General features: G+C 32.9%; 3 protein-coding genes across 4 annotated transcripts; 2 read left to right on the plus strand and 1 right to left on the minus strand.

Annotated features, from left to right (window-relative positions):
• Positions 1–144: 144 nt before the first annotated feature.
• On the minus strand, positions 145–7535 carry LOC141533376 (rabankyrin-5). Of its 2 annotated transcripts, XM_074252251.1 has the most exons (9): positions 7353–7535; positions 7193–7235; positions 6890–7079; positions 6434–6543; positions 6075–6334; positions 5852–6001; positions 1061–3341; positions 411–666; positions 145–327 (listed from the first exon to the last, which is right to left on the minus strand). In XM_074252251.1, the coding sequence occupies exons 2-9, from the start codon at positions 7194–7196 to the stop codon at positions 198–200; spliced, it is 3381 nt and encodes a 1126-aa protein (XP_074108352.1). In that variant the 5' UTR covers positions 7197–7235; positions 7353–7535; the 3' UTR covers positions 145–197. The 2 variants fall into 2 exon arrangements, with proteins under 2 accessions (XP_074108352.1, XP_074108351.1); XM_074252250.1 differs by having other exon boundaries at positions 7193–7535.
• On the plus strand, positions 3946–5844 carry LOC141533377 (uncharacterized). The gene is made up of 3 exons (XM_074252252.1): positions 3946–4759; positions 5084–5278; positions 5447–5844. The coding sequence occupies exons 1-3, from the start codon at positions 4711–4713 to the stop codon at positions 5713–5715; spliced, it is 513 nt and encodes a 170-aa protein (XP_074108353.1). The 5' UTR covers positions 3946–4710; the 3' UTR covers positions 5716–5844.
• A 471-nt stretch (positions 7536–8006) lies between the features above and the next one.
• LOC141533395 (bromodomain-containing protein homolog) lies at positions 8007–19643 on the plus strand. The gene is made up of 19 exons (XM_074252268.1): positions 8007–8405; positions 8495–8759; positions 9304–10387; positions 10672–11739; positions 11887–12058; positions 13117–13150; positions 13270–13421; positions 13506–13703; positions 14132–14186; positions 15519–15617; positions 16137–16296; positions 16361–16586; positions 16710–16816; positions 16912–17066; positions 17799–17988; positions 18057–18183; positions 18300–18615; positions 18694–18878; positions 19014–19643. The coding sequence occupies exons 1-19, from the start codon at positions 8292–8294 to the stop codon at positions 19182–19184; spliced, it is 4878 nt and encodes a 1625-aa protein (XP_074108369.1). The 5' UTR covers positions 8007–8291; the 3' UTR covers positions 19185–19643.
• Positions 19644–22548: the final 2905 nt, after the last annotated feature.

Below are 22548 nucleotides of genomic sequence, written 5' to 3' on the forward strand. Positions count from 1 at the left end.
TTTAACATTTGTATTTAAAACATTTAAAATTATTTATAAAGATGGAATTTTAAAATTCGTTTTAATACGTTAGCAGAATAAATTTGCCAGTCTTTAATCTTAACTATACAAAAAATTTCTAGCTTACTTTATTTTTATTATATATTATTATTTTTTTTTTTTTTTTTTAATTATTAATGTAACTTAATTTACGATTTTTATTCTGCACCTATTTGTAAAACGTCAAAGCAGACTCCACAGACACGGACGGGTTTGTTTAGTCCAAACTTTAATATTGGCACATCTTGACCAGAACATTTACTGCATAATATCCTCCCACAATGGCGGCTATAAAAAAATTTATTTACAATATTAAAAATTATTATAAATATTATAGTAAAAAAAAAAAAAAAAAAAAAAAAATAGTTTACCAATGATGTTTCCTCATAGTCAAAGAAAACTTAGTCCCGCACTCTAAGCAGATATCTTTATCCGCCCAAGGAGCTTCTTGAGTCAATGAATCGAGTAATCGATAGAGCAATTGTTTGGTAGCCACTTGATAATTAAATATCGTGACACCGTCTTTGTTCATTGAACCGAGACACGCGCCAGCTTTGACAAGAGTTCTGCAGAGATTTCCGTTCCCTTTCATGTAAGCTATCAGTAGTGGAGTATTACCATCAGCATCTAGACAATCATAAATAATTAATTATTAATAAAAAATAATGAATAATCTTTCTAAAAATGATTAAAATTTCTTTAATTTGATTAATAGTTTTTTTTTTTTTTTTTTAATTTCTGCATTCAAAAATATTCTATCTCTAGAAAGATAATTAAGGGATGAGCTTGTATCTTGAGAAAGATTTACGTTTTTAAAAATATAAGCTCATCCCGATGTTACACTCATCAAGAGCTTTCATTTGAGTACCCACATGCATTTTTATATATTTTTCATATATACATATATTAAATATATATAAATATATGAAAAATTGATGTAGATACTCAAATGAAAGCTCTTGATGAGTGTAACATCAGGATGAGTTTATATTTTTAAAAAATTATTAAGAAACTATTTTACCTGCATTATTAATCGGATACTGCGCCATGCACTCAAGAAAAAGTTCGCAAATAGTCGCGGCATTGTCCCTGCCACACCTTGCAAGTTCATGCAAAGGATTTCTCCCTTTAAGATTGACAGTCTCAGCATCAAGAGTGCACTCGGTCAACAGAGTCCTAACAACCGCGACATGTCCCTCGCGAACCGCAACATGAAGCGCGTTGTCTCCATCAGTATTAACCGCGTCAAAATTAATATTATTCTGGAGCAAAGCGGACACAATTGCCGCGTGTCCCGCCTTAGCAGCAGCATGCAAGGCAATGTTCCTGTGAGCATCAGTATCATTGATCCTCGCGCCGGCCAGTATCAGACTCCTAACCAGCATTTCGTTCCCCGAAGCAACAGCCAGGTGCAGCGGGGGCGTCTGAGTGACATCCTGGACCCTCGAATTGACATCAACCTGTATCGAAAGCAGAAACAAAATACTTTCCATGTCGCCTTTTTGGATCGCCATGTGCAAAAAATTCCTTCCTTTATTATCAAACTGCTCTGCAGCGCTCGGAAGTTTCTCAAGAATCGCTTGAGCAGCCTTATTATTCCTCACAGTCAGCGCAGTCGCAAAAGGACTGAGTCCCTTTTTATCCCTTAAAGAAAGATCCAAGCTCGGATGACAGAGCAACAGCGCAATGATCTCCGCGTGCTGATTCTGAATCGCAATATGAATTGGAGTCTTTCCTTCAGCGTCCCTCGCATTGACATTAGCCCCGTGCTCCACCAGAGTCTGTACCACCTGCTCCAAGCCCCACTGACAGCAGAGATGCAGCGGCGTGCAATTGTCCCTCGCTTCATCCCCTCCCTCTCCATTAGGCCCCAATTTTCTGATGGCATTTAAATCGCACCCGCTGCGAATTAAAAACTGGGCAATTTCTTCTTTATTGTCATCAATAGCGCGGTGCAGGAGAGTCTGAAGACACCCATCAGGCCCAGGCCCCCAGCAATCAGTATCGGCCCCATGAGTCACCAAAATAGAAGCAGAGTCTTCTTGATCACTGTCCAGAGCATCCCACAAGGGACACCCAACCGAAGTATTGACACCTCGACGACACAGAGCCTCTACAACTTCTCCCAGGCGGCAATGCACGCTCAGCTGCAGCGGAGTCTCTCCCTCTAAAGTTTTAGCGTTTATGTCCGCGCCGTTCTCCAGCAAGAATATCGCAGTAGCTGAGTCTTCTTTCAAAATAGCTTGATGAAGCAGCGTCAAGCCTTTGTCATTTTTCTCATTGATATTCGCTCCGGCGGTTATCAAAGCTTCGACGATTTCTCGCCCGCGTTTTAAAGGAGCTTTTATTGCCAGGCTGAGCGGAGTCTCTCCTTCTTGGTCCTTGCACTCCAGCTGGTCCTTTGGGTTCTTGGAAAACTGGAGCAAAGTCTGGACGACGGGAAAATGAAGATTGGTGACTGCTAAATGCAGAGGAACTTGCTCGGTCTTGGTGACGGCTGTTGTGGAGAAGCCAGAGTCGTCTTTTTCAAGCAGAAGCTTTGCGAGGTCAGCCAGTCCACCTTTGCAAGCTTCGTGGAGAATTGTGAGACCGTCAGCGTTGGACTTTTTGGAAAGATTGTCATCCTTGGAGTGCTTGAGGAGAAACAGAGCGGCTTCTTCTTTGCCTTCTTGAGCTAGAAGGTGCAAAAGTGTATTTTTAGTCGGGCTGTAAGTCAAATTAGGCTTCGCGCCGCGGGACAAAAGCTTCTCTGCGAAGGCTTTTAAGCACGGCTCGGCTCTGAGAGAAAACGACAGAGCAGAGTGGCCGTCTTTAGTCGTCAAATCAAGGTCCATGTTCTTGGACTCCAAGAGAAGCTCGAACAGCGGCTCGTGCTTTGAAAAGATGCTCCAGTGCAACGCGCTCCAGCCGCGGGCGTCTTGCAGGTTCTCGTTGATACCTGCTTGAAAAAGCTTTGTGGATATTGCCAGCATGTCCGGGGAGTTGTGCCGGGAGACTAGGTGCAGGACTGTGCACCCTTCGTAGGGCTTTAGAGCTTCGTCGCTGGAACCGGTTAATTTTAGAGGGTCGCACAGGCGCTGGCAAGCTCCGCTGTTTTCTAGCTGCTCGATTATAAATTCTGCTGCGTAGGAGTCCCCTTTGAAGATTGAGGATTGAAGGAGCGTCAAGCCGTCTGAATCTTTCGCGTTCAGGTCCGCTTGGTGCTCTACCAGAGTACGGGCTAGCGATGGTTGGCGGGATTTTAGAGCTACTTCTAATGCTCGGCGGCCTTTGTGATCCACTGCGTTCACTACTGTTGACAGCTGGAAATTTTAGTTTGTTAATTTTTGGTCATAAAAATTTTATTTAATTTTTTTGTAATACTCAATTAAATTAAAATTAAACCAGCTGACATTTAAAATTTTTTTATTGAAAAAAAATATTAAAAAAAATTTTTTTTTATTTTATTTGTAAAAAATTAAAAATGTAATTTTTAAAAAAATTTTTTTTAGTTTTAATTTAATAAATTAAAAAATCAAAATTATTAAAAAAAATTTTTTTTGTAATTTTTTAGAGCCTTTTAAAGACGAAATAAGTAGTTTAGATATTTGCTTGTCAAGAATTAATTTATAAAAATTATTTTATAATTATTATAAATATTTTTTTGCAGAATTTTAAACTTAAAAAAAAAAAAATTAAATAAAATAATTATTAATTAAATTTATTCTAAATAGAAAAAAAAAAAAAAAAAAAAATCAGGATAATGAACTCAATAAATAAAAATAGCGAGTGCTTTATATGCAGACCCTTTACCGGATAGAAAGACCCTCACACAAGCTACACTTTTTATTAAAACAACGTGCGTGCATCCGTGGTCATCTGCGTGCGGAAGTTCTTATCCAAGTCATCAATCTATCACTAATATATTGTAATGTTATAAAAAACATTGGCCAAGATTTTTTTCCGTAAATTTAAAACAACATTTTATAATAATTTGTTGAAATTTTTTTTTATGAAATTAAATTTTGAATAATTTTTGTTTAAAAAATTTTTTATAAGACCAATAAATTAATTGTAATACTGTGGCCCTAGTTACAAATAAAAATTAATGAAAAAAAAAATGTTTAAAAAGGCCGACTAATTATTAATTAATAATTATAAAAATAAAATTAAAAATCCAGTCTAGTGATTGATAAAATAAAAAAAGTAAACCAAGGCCAGGGAAAGTAGCCACTAATGGGATGATTTCCTACAATACATCAGTTCTCTGTTCTGGTTTGTAAAATAAACAGCTTTGGGCGCGCTTGCTCATCCACCATCCACTATCCACCAGCGGGTGCCGCGTTGGGTGGAAACACACATTCTCGGCCCGATGACTGTGAACCGTCAGCTGGTGGGGATATGACGTGGCACGGGGTACAAATCTCCACAAGTATAATAACTTCTACTTCTCTCAGTAGTCAGTAATATATAAACTTGAGAGTGTGCGCTGTCGATACGAGTGACTCCAATTAATCATCAATCACGCGTACGAGTAACCTGTTTATTTATATCCATCTATTGGTATTTAAATTTTGACATTGGATATTACTATTATGCATACATACATGTAATTATTCCCAGTTTACTTTATTTACCTTCTAATTTATAAATTATTACTGAAGATATTGTTGAAATTTTTTGGAGCGTAATATGAAATTTTACGAGCGAAGGCAGTTATGGATTATTCTAATAATTGCTTGTAAGATTGACTTTTAATTAATATTTTTTATAGACATTTAAAAATTTTTAGATTTTTTTAATAAGTCAATTTTTATTTAAAAAAATAATTTTAAAAAAAAATTTTTTTTTTAATTATTTAAAAAATTTGTTAAAAGAAATTATTTTAAAAGAAAATTTTTAAAATTAACAATAAAATTTTTTTTTTTTTAATTATTTAAAAAAATAATTTAAAAAAAAAAAAAATGATTAAATGTCTATTAAATTTAAATGTCATAAATATCCAACGTGCTCATTTAATAATCATAATAATATTCTTCTCATTATATTTTTATTTCTTCATCAGTAAGTTCTTCACCATCAGAGGGGTCAGAAGAAGGTATATCTTGTTACAAGTGCACCGTAGCCCCCCTGAGAGGTTCTCCAGAGGCGTCTAGTCAAATCTGCAGTCAATTCAAAGAAAATAGACACTTTCAAGTTTACTGCCCAAAGTCCACCATGTGTATGAAACGTACCATTTATCACAGACTAGTCAACGGATGTGAGTTTTTATTCTTGATAGTGTTTTATTAGTCACTTTAAGTTGTAGTATAATATTTATCGCTTCATACAAGACTTTCCAGTGATTTATAAAACTATATTGCCTTAAATTCAAAATTTTAGAGAAAATAAATTTTAATAATGACTAATGACTCATTGGATTTTACAGCGATAATAAACACGAGCGTAGAGCGAGATTGCGCTTCTCAGCTTGATATTTTCCAAGCTTACGATTATAATGATAGACAGTGGAAGCAGCAGGAGGAGATAGTCCAGACCGCGTATCCGGAGGATTGTTTTATGGGCGAAGATCGCGGCTCGCCTGGTGGACCTCCTGAATACTGTTTTTGTAGGTATAATTTGTGTAATAACAGTAAAAGTTATCGAGGGACTTTCACACTTGTTGTCATTTTTTTATTTTTAATGATACTTCATTAAAAATTTTCTTCCGCAATAATAAAATAAATAAATAATAAAATATTGTAAATAAATATTGCGCTGTGCTACAATTGTTAATTGTAAATAAACTGGATATTTTAAATAATAAAAAATTAAAACAAAAAATAATTATTACCTCCGCATTGTGTTCAACCAAATACAAGAAGACAACGTCCTCTCGCTCGAGTCTGACCGCAGAGTGAAGAGGAAACTCGCTCTTTGTTTTCAGCAGCTCGTATAAAAGAGGACCCGGCATTTCTTTGAAGTCATCTCCGGTCAAGTCATCCTAATTTTAAAAAATTTATTTTTTTTTGTTAGTTAGCTGATTTATTGGATAATTTTTTTTTTTAATTATTTACCCAGTGCGTTGAAATTAGTGAACTGCAGTAGTCGCGCAATTTTTCAGCGCCCAGCTCCTCCGCGGCAGTATAAAGAGCCACGCAATCTCGGAGACTCACTGTTCCTATTAAATATGTTTCACATTGCACTACTAATTCTTTTAATTGGAAATTAGAGGCTGCTTTCATCAGCTCTAGTGTGAGGTTCTCTTTTTCTACTGTGCTGGTGTAGATCCATTTTAAAAGAATTGATCCTGCGTTTCCGTCTAAATAACTCCAGTCTGTAATTTTTATTCATTTTATTAATTGAAAATAGATATTTAATTTAATTATGACCAAAAAAAATTTTTTTAAATAATTTATTTAAAAAAAATACTGACCCAGTACTGAAATATTTGCTAGAGAACTTTCGTTCCAAAAATCACTTCTTGCACTCAGGACAAATTTATGCGCTGGCAGTTCATTGTTGACTAATTTAATAGTTAAATCACTGAAAATTATAGACAAGTTAATTTACATTGTAATAAAAATTAGTCGACAATTCAAAAGTTAATAAAAAATTAATAGAACCTTGAATTTATCGACCTCTAAATAAAACATTAAAAAGTTCTTGAGGATTTAATTTTATAAAATAAAAATCACTAAGTTATACCTTAGAAATTATTCATTAATTTTTTTTTTTTTTTTTTAATTTTTTTAATAAAAAAAAAATTTTTATTAAAAAAAAATTTTTTTTTTTAAGTAATAATTAATTTTTATAAAAAAATCTAAAAGTTATGAGGTCTATCAACGTCAGTATCATGATTCATCAAATAATTAAACCATCAAGCAATTACCTGTACTGTTTCTGACCATAAAGTGAAGCAATAGTCGCCAATAACCTCTCAATAAACCCAGATTCCTGTTTCGAAGCAGTTGCGATCGCATATTTTTGCTGCAACTCAGAATTAGCAGTATGAAGATGCACATACTGATTCCTGAGCAACGACAAGTGTTGTTGCCATTTAACCGAATTGTTTGTTTCATCTGAAATAAAAAAAAAAATATATATATATATATACATATATATAATTACAATTAATAACTATCCAAAATAATAAAATACTTTATTTTATAATATTAAGATAACCTAGACTCACCCATGGCCAAGTATCCGTAATAACTGATTAATCAACGAACCCACTGTATTAAAAAACAAACGTATCGCATGACAGTTATTTATTTTTTTCTCTTAACAATTTTTCTGAACCGGTTAATAAGATTAGAGAATTACTCTGACAGATTACTCTAAATATTTACCAGATAATCTTCTTACAAAATAAATAATTTATAATTACACTTTCATCAACTAACAAATTCCATCAATGTTAAATATTTAATATTAAAATTCCTGAGTCATTAAATAATTACGCCCCTATTTCAATTAATATATATTTATGAGTATGCACAGTGTAAATTTTAAGGTGGGTAAAACATGACACAAGTTAGCTGACAGCTGTCAATTTAAAAAATATTTAATAAATTACAATAAAAAAAAAGTGCTTTAAAAATTACTCACAAATTATTTTTATAAATTTTCACATGTGTAATTAATTAATTAAATTTTATTTTAATATTAATTTTATTTCTATTAAGTAAATAAAATTTTATAATACTGAAGTTAGCCGTCAGCTGTTAATTTAAAAAATTTTTTTAGCAAATTAATTCCAATAAAAAAATGCTTTTAAAAATTTTCACTTGTAATTTTTATTAATTTTCACGAGTAAAACTTTTTTTATAATAATTTAATTGCTATGATATTAATTGTCATTAAATTTTAACTGTCAGTTAACTTCAATTGGGTAAAACTGTCATGTCATTTTTAATTACCACTAAAACTGCACTTAAGCGCCACCTGTCGAATTTTTAAATAACCTCCTGGCAATTATTTTGAATCCAACGAATGTTAGAATTTTCTCAAGCTTCATAACCTATTATTTACAAAAATATTATTGCAAAAACAAATCTTGTTGATTAATTATTTAAATAATTGCACTTTCAAATGTAATTACTATTTTTAATCAGCTGCATTTGGATTTTTCTCACGAATAAAAAAGTTTTATTGAAGATAATAATTTATTGTTAAAAGTTGGTGACAGTAACCGTTTGATTGTTAGTTTATGTACACATGTGTCTCTAATTATAAAAAATAACAACAACAGTTTTATGGTAATTGATAAATAATTAAATAAATAAATTATGAATACTCCGCAGTCTAATAAAAAGAAAAGCCGCAGCAGAGTCGGTCACAATGACACTGCTGAGGTTATTACTGAAATTTTAACACCTGGGGAAGCCACGAGATGTGTATTGGTAAGTTTTTGTTGTTAATTATTATTAATTATTATTGTTAGTATTATTAAGATTGTTAGAAGTGATGATTAATGTTGGCGACGTTTTAGATCACGCCTTTGGCTGATGAACCGATGAGACCCACCAAGCTGGGGATCAACGACAGCATTCCCGTGTTGGCCATGGACAAAATTGATGATAAAAAGGGTAATAATATTCTACATGAGCGCGACAAGGAGGACAGAGCTGTTCTGAGTTCTTTGCCAGTCGCGGTTGTCAAGGAGCTAGATGGCTATGAGAGACAGATTGGAGAAGCTGAATCCTTGCCTAATTCCTATGTTAGGTTTATGGAGAGAAGTGGTGAAGAACTTGATGGTAAGTTTTTTATGTTAGAATTTTATTTCAAAAATTAATTTTTTTAATAATTTAATTATAAAAAAATTTAACATGTAGAAATTTTTAAAGAATTATTATTTTAAATTGTGATAATTAATTTTTATAAATAATTTTAATCAAAATTAACTTAAGGTAGATATTTAAAAATTTTTAGAATTTTTTTAACAAATAAATTATAGAAAAAAATGACGTAGAAATTAAAAAAAATTTTTAAGTAGTTAAATTATTGTTAATTTTAATTCAATAAAATTGTCAGATTTTTGATGATTGAATAATTATTTTTTTATTTTTACTTGTAGTAAAAAATTATTTCTATAAAAATATATTTCTAAAATTTGTTCTAAAACATAATTAAAAAAAAAAAAAAAAAAAAAATTAGATTTTTAATTTTAAAAAATTTTTGCATGTTAATTTTTTTTGTTATAATTTATTACAAAAATTCTTAAAATTATAAAATAATATTCAAGTAAATTTTCACAAATTAATCTCCAAAAAACCTAACAAAATTCCAAAACCTTTCCAGGGGAAGTAGAATACGACCTCGACGAAGAAGATTCAGCGTGGCTAGCATTAATGAACGAGCGTCGAATATCTTCTGGATTGCCAGCAATGGAGCCTGACGTGTTCGAGCTGCTAATGGACCGCCTGGAAAAAGAGTCGTACTTCCAGCAGCAAAACAACGGCGGAGGCGGAATCGCGGCGGACGAAGACGCAGTGTGCTGCATATGCATGGACGGCGAGTGTCAAAACAGCAACGCAATATTATTCTGCGACATGTGTAATCTGGCAGTGCACCAAGACTGCTACGGAGTCCCTTACATTCCAGAAGGCCAGTGGCTGTGCCGGCGATGCCTCCAAAGTCCCTCCCGCGCAGTAGACTGCGTGCTGTGCCCGAACCGGGGCGGTGCGTTCAAGCAAACCGACCGCTCTGCCACCTGGGCACATGTAGTCTGCGCCCTCTGGATCCCCGAGGTCCGTTTCGCGAACACAGTGTTCCTGGAACCGATCGACTCAATAGAGAGCATTCCCGCGGCCAGATGGAAGCTGATCTGCTGCGTCTGCAAGCGCAGAGGCGTCGGAGCTTGCATCCAGTGCCACAAAAGCAACTGCTACGCGGCGTTCCACGTGACCTGCGCTCAGCAAGCCGGTCTGTGCATGAGAATGCGCACAGTCCAACCGACCAATGGCGAGCCAATGTTAGTACAAAAAACAGCTTACTGCGAAGCTCACACCCCCGCAGACTACCAGCCTTCGACAAACCCCGCGGATGCTAGGAGGCGAGCTATCGCCAACAAGAAAAGTTCCTCAGCTCCTGTGATTTCAATTCCTACCATCCCGCCCGAGAGGATCCGGGAGATTGCCAACCTTGCGGAAGGCTTGCCGAAGAAGAGTCAGCTGATTCAACGCTTGTTAGCCTACTGGACTCTAAAACGTCAGCACCGCAATGGAGTTCCTCTTCTCCGTAGGCTGCAAAGTTCTCACCCTCATTCTTCCAGGCCTAATCCATTTTGTGGAGGCAGTTCACCAGCTGACAGCGAAATGCGAGGAGAATTGTACAGACAGCTTAAATATTGGCAGTGTCTACGTCAAGATTTAGAGCGAGCTAGGTAATAATTAATTTAATTATCTAGATTATTGTCACTCCTATTTTTTCTCGCTTCACAGTATTATTTAATTTTAAATAATATTTTTTAATTTTCTTTAATAAAAAAATTTATTTTCAAAAATTGCATTTTTAATTTATTAAAATTTCTACAAGTCCATTTTTTTAATAATTTTTTTTTTTTGCTATAATTTATTTGTTAAAGAAAATTAAAACAATGGTGAAAGTGACAGCTGACTTTAAAGTTATTAATTTTAATTAATTAATATCCACCGTATTAAATTTTAGGCTGCTGTGCGAGTTGGTGAGAAAGCGTGAGAAACTCAAGAAAGAATTGTTCAAGGTAAAGGAAAAGTGCATGTGGTTTGAGCTGAAGCCTCTGGAGAGCACGCTGAAGTTGCTGCTAGAAGCGATCAAAGGTAAGGACACTAATGATGTCTTTGGGCAGCCGGTCAACACAGAGGAGGTTCCTGATTATTTGGACATTGTTACTGAACCGATGGACCTGTCGACGATGGAGGTGAAAATTGACAAGCAGGAGTATGATAGTATCTCCGCTTTTCAGAGTGACTTTAATTTGATGGTCAGCAATTGTCTGGCGTACAATAGGAAGGACACGATGTTTTACCGCGCGGGGTTGAAGATGCGGGAGCAGGGAGGCAGTTTGATTGACCAGGTGAGGAAGGACTATCCGGAGTTTGATAAAGCTGCCTTGGAGAGGGAGAGGGCGAAGGAACTGGAGAAGGAGAGACTAGAGGAGGAGAGCAAGGTTAAAAGTGACACCGGAAAGAGGAAAAGAGAGAGGAGTGTTAGGAACAGAAGCGGAAGCGAGTCTAATAATCAGGAGAAGGAAGTTCTGGGTGTTAATAGAAGGACTGCGGTGCTGTTCACTAGGAAGGCTAAGGCGAGGGCTAATAAAGGATCTCCCGGTGTCCTGGTGGAAGACAAGAAGCAAGGTGATGCTTTTAAAGTTTACCGGTCTGGAGGGGTTGACAGTGATATTGGAGATGACGGAGAGAGCCAGTCGTCTAGCTGCAGCAGCTGCTCCACTAGCAGGTCTACTACTCCCGAGTTGAGAGAGGAGGATGAGGATGAGAATGATGATGAGCGCGTGCTGAAGAAAAGCAAGGATGAGGAGAGGGTTGAGAGTGATCGCCTTGAGGCTCTGCAGCTTGTCTGGGCTAAATGTCGCGGGTATCCTTGGTATCCGGCGTTGATTATTGATCCTAATACTCCTAGAGGGACTGTTCATAAAGGAGTTCCTATTCCTGCGCCGCCGGATGATGTTTTGGCGCTAGCTATCAATTATAAGGAACCCATTTTTCTTGTACTGTTTTTTGATACTAAACGCACTTGGTGAGTTTTTTTTTTTCTCTCCAAATTTATAGATAATAATTTTTTATAAAAAGTTAGCGATTGATTACTAAACAATTAATAAAAATATTATTACTTACCGTAAACTCTTCTATTGATTAATTCTTAATTTTTTTTTTGAAATTCCAGGCAATGGTTACCAGGCGAAAAATTAGAAAAGCTCGGTGTATCCCAAGAAGTCGACGAAGCAAAATTAATTGAATCTCGTAAACCAGCAGATCGTAAGGCTGTAAAAAAAGCCTACTCAGAAGCTCTGCACTATCGGAAGCAAACTCACACCGTATTCAACGTCATCCCATCAGCCTAAACCACCCACAAATTATCAACATAAGTTATAAATATCAATTACTAATTAATTAGTAGTAGAAAAAAATACTGTTTTTATAAAACCAACAATGTAATTTCTCACATTAATATTAAAATATTTCATTTGTAAAAACATTCTCATAGTTTTTTAACTATCTGGGGCTTGAAGTCGGGCTTTATCGCCTCCTGGAGCTCTTTAGCGTACATGTCGAGTCTCTGAGTCATCTGTAAATAATTATAATTATAATTACGTAATTTATTTAAGTTGTATTGGACTTACTCTGAATCCCCAGATGTCTTTGGCTTGGCGGCAGGCGTTTAAGTCAAGGTCTGCAATCAGTAAGCCGTCACGGTGCCTACTGAGCCCGGGAGTTCTTGTGCCATCCGGCGCAGTGATGTAACTGGATCCGTAAAAGTGTCCAAAGTCTCTGTGACCTTGCTTGCCGTCTCCGGACGTAAACTCGTTGGGAAATGTCTCGGTACCCACTCGGTTTATTGCGCATGTGTAGTAACTATTCGCTATTGCTGCGCATCGCGCTTCTATTGGCCACAGCGGTTCTGATAGAGTTCCTACTGTTGCTGATGGGTTGAAGACAATCTAGAAGTAGCAATACGTTTAATATTTTATGCAATATATTGATAATATTTTTTTTTGGTAAAAAATCTCTAGATACATAATTAAGAAATTACCTTGTATCTTGTTTACTATTGACATTTTTTAAAATATAAGCTCATCCTGATGTTACACTCGTCAAGAGCTTTCATTTGAGTACCCACATGCATTTTTTATATATTTTTTATATATACATATATATAATATATATAATATATATAAATATATGAAAAATTGATGTGGGTACTTAAATGAAAGGTCTCGATGAGTGTAACATCGGGATGAGCTTATATTTTTAAAAACATCAATATTTAATAAAGCAAAATTTAATAATTTATTTATGGCTCATCTTACCTCAGCACCGTTGATTCCAAACATAACCCAATTAAGAGAATGATGGCGCCCATAACAAATATTAATAGCAATTTTTCCATAATCAGTTTGAAAAACCGGGTGACCTGTGTCACCTTCCATGTAATACGTCGATTCGTTAAAATCTCCGACCCTTGGAATGTGATTTTTCCTGTGTTTACCTAGAACCTGGCCGTAGTTGTCGATTACTACTGCAGTGTTCCACAAGGTGTCGCCGTGAGCTGTGTCCCGCTCCAAAATGGGCGACACAATCACCATTTTGTTCTCGCGCGCAAGTGTTGACAGTAGTTTTGTCGTCGGTCCAGAGTTAACGTCCTCCGCGAATTCCACCCAGGGGTATTTTTCACGAGTGCAAAATGCGAATGGCATGTCTGTAAGTTTTTAATAAATTAATTACTTACAATATAATCTTCAGTAAGATAAGAAAAAAAAAATACAAACTCCAAGCTTCTTGAAGGCACAACACTTGAACGTCATTTGCGGCGGCATATTTTATGTAATCTTCGATTTTACGATGGATGTCATACAATTGCTCACTGATCGGCCGGTCCGTGGGGTATGTCACCTGGTGCTGGATCAATCCCACCCGGACTCGCCGCTTTGGAGTCGACTCAGTTATAGTACATGGCAAAAAATCGTAGCCTTGTACTTCAAGGTAATTTTTTCCTTGGTAATTTTTGAGATTTAATGATCTGAAATTATTATTATTTTAAATTTATTTTTATATAAATATTTAAAATGAATTTTAACTTACTCTAATGGAGTTCCATATAAAATTTTAGTTACTTTAGTATATTCTTCCTTCGGTAAATGCTTTTTCAATGTTTCTTCAAGATTAAAATTTTCCATTCTGAATACTTTTACTCAAAAAAAAAAAAAAAAAAAAAAAAAATCAACGCTGTTGAGATAAAACTTGACTACGTGTTGAAGATAAATCCCATCTGTGACATACGTTCTAAATATTTATATTATTTTCCCCTCTACTTTTTAATGTAAGAATTATTTAGGTCGAGAGAGGAGATTTGAATTTTTTATTATTATTTAAATGGATGAAAATTCTGACAATTTCACTTTATTTTACAGTCGGTGATGAAACTTGCTGTCGGTAGAGAAGAAATAAATCTTTTCCAATTCTGGAGTAAGTAATTTAAAATTTCGCCGCTAGGTGGCGAGTTTCTCGCAAGTAGTTTCAATTATAATTACTATATATATCTTCTTTTTTTAAAATTAATTTTTTGAAGCTATATTAAATATATTATTATTATTATTATTATTATTATTATTTTACAATGATAATATTATTGTAAGTAAATAAATTTAATTTATTAAATCATTTAATGTTAAAAAATTAATTTTAAAAAATTAACCACGCTTATTAAATATAAAAAAAATTTTTTTATGATTATATATCGTTAAACTTAATACAAAATATTATTTTATCAATTGAATATAAAGATGCGGAGCATTTAGAGGTATGCACACCATGGTGTGGATGATGTGTACAAAAAATGTGTCGCAAAAAAATTTTTTAAAGCTTATTTTAACAATAATAATTAAAATAAATCAATTTTCATAATTGTTAATTTAATTTTTTAAAATAAAAAAATTAAAAAAAAATAGTGGGAAGAAAATTTTAATTAATTTTTAAAATCTTGAAAAAAATTAATTAAGCTTAAAAATGATGAAAAAAATTTTCTTAAAAAAAGAAAAAATAAATTATCAATGATTGAATGTAAAAATTCAAGGTCTGACCTACTTAAATCATTAGAATTGATATAAATCAGCAAATAAAATCATCGATCACCTCAATATTATTCTTGTTAACCACTATCAAATAAAAAAAAAAATATTTCTTCACTTGATACCATAAAATTACTAAATAAAAAAAATTTTTTTCATCGCTCGTAATCTTTAAATATTTCTCAAACTGATAAAGATAAAATCTAGTATCTAAAAAATTGATAAAATAAATAATCCCGTAGACTTTCACTTATATCTTACATGAAGCAAGCTGCTCACTAAATACATTTATTAGTTAATTAATATAAATATATATTCATATATTGACCGGGCGACCGCTCGCACACACAACACTTGGTCTTCATATCATTTAATTAATGTTACAACAATTTGCATTTAATAATATTCCGTCCCACTCATTTATAAATTACTAAACCGCGTGTAGTGGCCGAACAGTGAAAGGAGGGTTCATCCGGTGCGTGTACACGATATGTTGTCTTTGTTTATTTATTCGAGTAGTCTTTAAATGCAAGTTATACTCTCAGCGCTTACTCGACTTGTCTCATAATCATTTAATAATACAATATCGCTTAAGTTTCTATCAGTTTTGTGTCAGTGCTGATAATTACCACAATTTTTGATTTATCTTCTCAGTTTTTTTATTTTATTTTAATTTTTTTATTTCTTCATTTAAATTTAAGTTAAATTTTTTTTTCTAATGACTTAAAAGCAGAAGAAATTATTAGTTTTATTTATTTCTTCTTTGAAATGGAGGACAAAGAAGAAAATGTCAAGTTCAATTGTTCAGTGCCAATAAATGAAAAACAAGGTAATTTTATGACTCATTTTTATAATAATAATTATTCAGTTCTTCTTCTTTAATTGTTTACTTCTCAGTTATCTTATTTTTTATTATTTTATACATTTTTATTGGTAATTTAATTATTTACAATAATAAAGGTCATTATCATCAATTTTTTATAAATTAACAAATTTTTCCAACACAATATCTTCTTAAAACAATTGAATTGAATTAATTAAAAATATGATCTTCTTTTAGTTAATATTTTCCCAACTTGACACTTTATGTTTTTTTTTAATTAATAATAATAAGTTTTGGAACAGAAAAGTATCCATTATTTCCAAGTAATAAATAATTCATTAACAATTAATTTATATTCAATAAAATTTATATTTAAAAATAATTAATTTTATAAATTGACTGTTTTATATTTATGCGTTTTTATAACCTGTTTAAATATTAATAATAATAATAATAATAATAATAATAATAATAATAATAATAACTACATCAAAATTTACTAACATAAAAAAAAATTATTTTTAGATGAAAGCGAAAATAAAAATATCCACGAAAAAAATTTGACCGATCTCGAGCGTCTGGGAAAATACCAGCTGATTGTTTATATAGTTATCAGCTTCCCGTTGATACTATCAGCTGGTTTTGCGCTAGGTTATGTATTTACATCTGGCGACGTTGATTACAGGTTTGTCTGAAAAATGAATAACAATTAATAATTATGAATGCATTAACTTTACCTCACTTTATAGGTGCGTAATACCAGAATGCGACGAAGAAATTCTAATTTTTAACACAACCTGGTCAAAGTATTCTTCACTAGCGCAAGGAAATTTTGGTAGCTGTGAGTATTTCACTCTTAAAAAGACAGATGGCGCGGTAAAAAAATCAGAATGCACAATGGAGTCGTTTACCAACAAAACAGCGCGATGCAATAATTGGGTTTACGATCCTCGAGAGAAGACTATACTCAGTGAGGTATTTATTGTCACACAATAACTATCTAATGAATAATAAATTAATTTAGGTTATTGACGTAATACACAATGAACTGTAAATTAAATGAATTATTTTAAATTGTCTCGGTTATTGAAATGCCAGTGGGACATCACCTGTAACGAAAATAGGTGGAAATTAACCTTAGTCGGTACGATTAATAATTTAGGTCAATTAGTCGGTTTAATGTTTGCGGGATATCTATCTGATAGGTAATTCACATTATTTAATTGACTATTGTTATTATTCTTATTATTATTAATTTTAAGAGAGAGAAAGGGGTTAATTCAATTTATTTTTTTCATAGATATGGCCGAAGAACTCTCCTGGTTAGTCAAACCTTCCTCACCGGAATTGTTGGGATTGTTCAATCCTTCTCGGTAAACTATTTCATGTTTATTATATTCGAGTTTATGCAATCCGTTACGTCAGCGGGAATTTACAGCACTGGATTTATTTTAAGTTAGTATTTCTTTAAATTATAATTTCAAATTTGATTATATGTTAGTTTTTATTACTAAATCTCATTAATTGATTTTTTTATTGACACTTTTTATTTTTGGTACTTTTCAAGGTCTTTAATATTTAAGTTTTCTTCATGAATTTTAATTTTTAAGCAAGAATTAATGTAAAATTTTACTTAAATACTTTTAAATTGATTTTTATAACAAAATGGCTGTTTTCTTCACAGAAAATGGCTGTATTAAGAGGAAATATTTTTTGCGCATGCGCAAAAGCTTTGGCGCGAAATTTAAAAATAAAAATAAAATTATTTAATAAAAAAATTTTCGATTAAATTTTTAATATTTAATTTTTTAATATTTAAAATTATTTCTGCGCAGAAACTTTTAATAAATTAGAATTAAAATTTTTAGCCGCTAGATGCCTGATTTCTCACAAGTAGTTTCTTACGGCTTCAAAGTATATAAGTTCAAGGATAACTCTCTCAATATTTAACGCAAATATTATTTCTTCAGTATATAAATAAATAAATAAATAAAAAAAAAATATTTAGAATTTACGGCCAGTGCCATCAGTTACGTGGCAAGAATAAAATTTTCTGATAGATCAATATTCCTACCACGAAAACTTATCAACATTTTGTGTTGATATAGAATAACTTTTAAAATAAATATTTACTGGAAGGTTAATATAAATGTATTTTTTTTTTTTTTTTTTTTTTTTTATTTACAGTATTGGAAATAGCAGGGGAAAAACGGCGAGTTCTAAGTGGCACGATAATGTGCTGTGTTTACGCGCTGGGAGAAATGCTGTTAGGATTGACGGCAATGGGATTAAAGTCATGGAGAAATATCATCCGCGTTTTCTTCGCACCCGGTCTGCTGGCGATATTCTTACCCTTGATAATTCCGGAGTCTATCAGGTAATTAGTTTTATAAACTTTTTTATAATTAAATGATAAAAATCATTGATAAATTCAATCCCGACAAGATGGCTGGTCGCTAAGAAGAAATATAGCAAAGTTGAGGATATTTATAAGAAAATCGCTAAAGTCAACGGGTTGAACTGGAATAGCATCGAAATGAGTGTTTACAGACAATTGAACTCTGATAATCCTGTAAGTATTTTTTTTTTAATTAAAAAATTTTTTTTTCTTTTTAAATGCAAAAAATGTGGCAAAAATTGAAAAAATATTTTTTTTTTTTTTTTTAAATAAACATTTTTTTAAAATAGCAAGAGAAGAAATCAGAGCCGACTAAAAATTCATCATCAGTACTAGAAGCATTATCACGACCAAAACTTCTGATAAGATTGGTTGGCTGTTGTTTCTGCTGGCTAACAAACACATTTGTCTATTACGGATTGTCATTAAACTCAGTAGCGTTTGCCGGGGATAAATATGTAAACTTCATTCTAGTTTCTTTCGTGGAGATACCCGCGTATTTTCTCACCTGGGTACTTATCGATCACGTCGGACGTAAACGGACGCTCTCCGGTTCTTTTCTTCTCAGCGGACTTTTCTGTCTCTGCATTCAGTTTGTACCCAAAGGTCATTTCTTCTTTTTATCATTTTATTTATAATTCATCAATTTAATTAACTCACTTCTTTTAAACAATTTTTTTTTAGATTCTTGGTCTTACGCGCCGATTATTTTGTACATGAGCGGCAAAGGCTGCATCACCATGGCTTTTGCCGCTGTTTATGTTTACACCGCGGAAATGTTTCCTACAACAGCGAGGCATTTTTTGCTCAGTATTTGCAGCATGACTGGACGCATTGGCTCCATCTTGGCGCCGCAAACTCGGCTATTAGTAAATAAATTTATAATTTTTTTTGATTAATTATTTTAAAAAAGAAATATAAATAATTAATTATTCTAAGGAAGAAATTTTAATATTTAATTATTTTAAAGAAGAAATATAAATAATTAATATTTATTTTTACAGGCAGTAATTATTGAGTCGCTACCATTGATACTCTTCGGAAGCATGGGATTGACAGCAGGAATAATCTCATTAATTTTTCCCGAGACATTGGGCTGCAAACTCCCGGACACTATTGAAGAGGCCGAAAATATCGGGCGCAAGTCTGACAAAAAGACTGTTCGTATTAAGTAGGTTAATTAAGTAGAAAGTAACCATCAAGAGATTAATAATTGATAATAATAATAATAAACAATTAAATGAGTTAGTGAAGAAATAACAAAGCCCAGAAATGTAATTGAAGTTTATTGGGTTTTTACAAGCTCAATTAAAAGGGGTGATGTATGGATCTTGACAAAGTTCATTAACCTCGCGTCATACCCGCGGTTTAATAATCAACTTTAATTATCAGTATGCATACTCGCGCTGATATACATATTGATGCTCTGGATGCTTGAGCAATGTGTAATTGCTATTTACGAATCGAGCCATTTAGTTTTATTAGATGGCTTCATTTCGAAATTAGGGAGTTTATTAAATATGTTTCTTTGATTTATTTTTTAATTAACTATTTTTTTCTATTTTCAAAATTTGGATATTAATTTATGGAATTTTGATTAAAAAAAAAAAAGTTTCAAACAAAAGTTGTAGAAAATTTATTTTTGAACAATTTTGGTTTTTAAATTTTTTTTTAAAGTCTATATTTTCAAAGATATATTTATTTTTGTCAAATTTGATCGGATAATTTTAATAAAAAAAATTTTTTTTGGAGGTAAATTTTGGAAATTTTTTTTATCGTGACAATCAAATGAATCATGTTTGATTAACTCGACATGGGTATTGTCCCGAGTTTCCTTCACGAGGAGCGAAGTAGTAATTTGGATTTAGGAAGAAGAAAGGCTGAGTGTATTACAAGTATTATGTAGAAGAAAAGACAAGACACAGAGACAACTTCTTTGGGATTTTCTTGTGTCACAGGCAGACGCTCCAGCGGTCGCCCGTGTCGATTCGATATACCGAGTCAAGTCGTTTACTCATCAGCCACAGCCCGCAGCTGCTCGACGTTTCCTTTGATTGCTGAATCAGTCAGTAGCATCCGCCCCCATCGTTCCGTTCATATCGCTTCACATTTTTCCTTTTTTCCTTCCCGGTTGATTTTTCTTTTCATTTTTTCTCAGCATTCCACGCAATAAAGACTCACCCGTTCTCTTAGCAGTTCGATCGCTTCCAATTAAGTTGAGGCGTATCAGCTTTTGCCCCGAAGAAATCAAACCAACTTAATAAATTGGAGGGCTGTGCCAAGGCCTACGGATCCAGATAGACATCCAATCTGATAGATCTTCCATGGTATAAAACATTCCATTCACTTTGTCTCGGACATTTTTTTTAATCAACAACTAATTGGTAAATTTTTTTTTTTTTTTTTTCAGAGCTTCGGTTTGTCTGTTTTTCTGGGAAATTCTACTGCTGGTGATAAAAAAGGGAGTAAATGTATCTAAAGCCGATTGGTTTTTAATCTGATTGGTAGAAAGTTTATATATAATACATAAAAAGCCAGAAAAATATTTTATACAGCTTTTAAAAATAAAAAAAAAAAAATACCGAGGCCGGGATTCGAATTTCATTTTTTCTGAATGAAAGTTTAACGGCCTTAGCTCTAAGCCACGCTAAAAAATTGAGGTAACTCCTTTTGAAAAAATTTTTTTTTAGAAAAATTCTATAAAATCCCCTCTTTTCACCTGCAAGAAAATAAATTTAAAAAATCAGATATATCATAAAGTATCGGTAAAAAATTTTTTAAATAATAATAACAAAACAAAAGTAAACATAAATAACTACAGAGTATTAAATATTCAAATAGAGTTTTAATTAACCCAGCATCAATCCCAGCAGAACATCTGGCTAAGGAAATTTCACCGGATCTCTGTCCAATAAGATTACGTTTAGTTGAACTTGTTCAGCACAATATATAACTAACGTTGAGGTTGAGAAATATATATTAGCATTATTCCATATTCATGAAATCCACCGTAAAAGTTTCCTTTCCAGCAACAGGGAGTAATTCTTCCCCGGCATGTCAATCAGCGGGAGGCCTTTTTTCATCACCTAATAACTAATTTTCCTTAAGAATTATCATTACCATAAATCTTATTTTTTTTTTTTTTTTTTTTTTTTTTACTTTACTTCGATAAGAAAATAAAAGTCACGAGTCCATTAATCCTGTGTTTTTGTATCAGGTTTGCTGATATGACAGCGTTATATTTATATAAACGATCAATTAGTGTCAGGGCTGGACAGGGCTACTATTGGTAAAGCACTATCGTATATCATAATCAGAGCTCTAAGTGGAGGACGTGAAACAGCAGTGGGATATCATTGCCCGAATGCATTTCGATAATGTGTTACACTGCGACCAAACGGCTAATGAACCTCCAGTGATAACATGATCAAGTTGCCCCGTTCTAAGCTTCGCCAATCGATAATAGTCAAATAAACCCTCATTTACTCTAATACCACAAAGTAATCTGTTTTGGATTCACCAATCAGTTCTAACAACTATTTATTCTTGCATTCATTGGTTATGTATTGAGTTTTCACGTATTTTGAAGAAAACTACCTAATTAGAGAGGAATATTGGTGTCAAAGCCTGTCTTAATCTGTTTTGCAACCCAATTACCTCAGAACTATTGATTGGTAAATAAAATGACGTAATTGGTAATTTATTCGCTAGAGAATTTTATTTATTACAATTTTTTAAGAACTTCACGATTTAATTTTAAATTTATTTTCTTACAGATGAATAGAGGGGATTTTACAGAATTTTTCTAAAAAAAAATTTTTTAAAAAGGAGCTACCACAATTTTTTGGCGTGGCTAAGTGCTAAGACCGCTAAACTTTCATTCGGAAAGAACTGGATTCGAATCCCGGCCTCAGTTTTTTTTTTTTTTTTTTTTTTTAACGTTCTGAACATCTAAGTAAAGAAAATTTTAAATTATTTGAATAGAAACGGAAAATTTCAAAGAAGAAATAAAAAATAGCTTTCCAAAAGATTGACAGTGAGATTACATTTCGTTACATAGGATGTAATTAGTATCTCGTTAATTACATCGTAACTCCTACAGTAAGTCACTCTCGAAAGGAGTGAGCCGAAAACGTAGAAACTAAATTTGACGGCAGTAAACCTCAGCAGGAATACGTCGAGTAGATAAACTAGCGCAGTATAGCATAGCAGATAGTGCTTGAACGCCGATTTTACTGTTTACTTAAGCGACATCAAATACCGCTAGCGTCAGTTAAATTTGCACAGGGATCATCAAACAGACTGACAGATAGACAGGATCTAAAATTCTGAAACATTGATAGAGTTAAACTTTCATCGACGTTATTCTGCTGGAGCTATTAATCAATCCTTTTATTTATACTGCGGATAGTTACAACTGGAATATGCAAGAGTTTTGTTAAATATTAAATAAACTGCGGAGATTGTTCGTGCAATTGCACCAGGAGTACGTCTACTAAGTGCTCGCGGGATTAAATCAATCCCAGTGGATACCGTGCC

Source organism: Cotesia typhae, unplaced genomic scaffold, assembly GCF_013202065.1.
Source record: "Cotesia typhae breed Kobodo isofemale line unplaced genomic scaffold, CoteBio_Ctyphae contig_83, whole genome shotgun sequence".
Taxonomy (NCBI): Eukaryota; Metazoa; Arthropoda; class Insecta; order Hymenoptera; family Braconidae; genus Cotesia; species Cotesia typhae.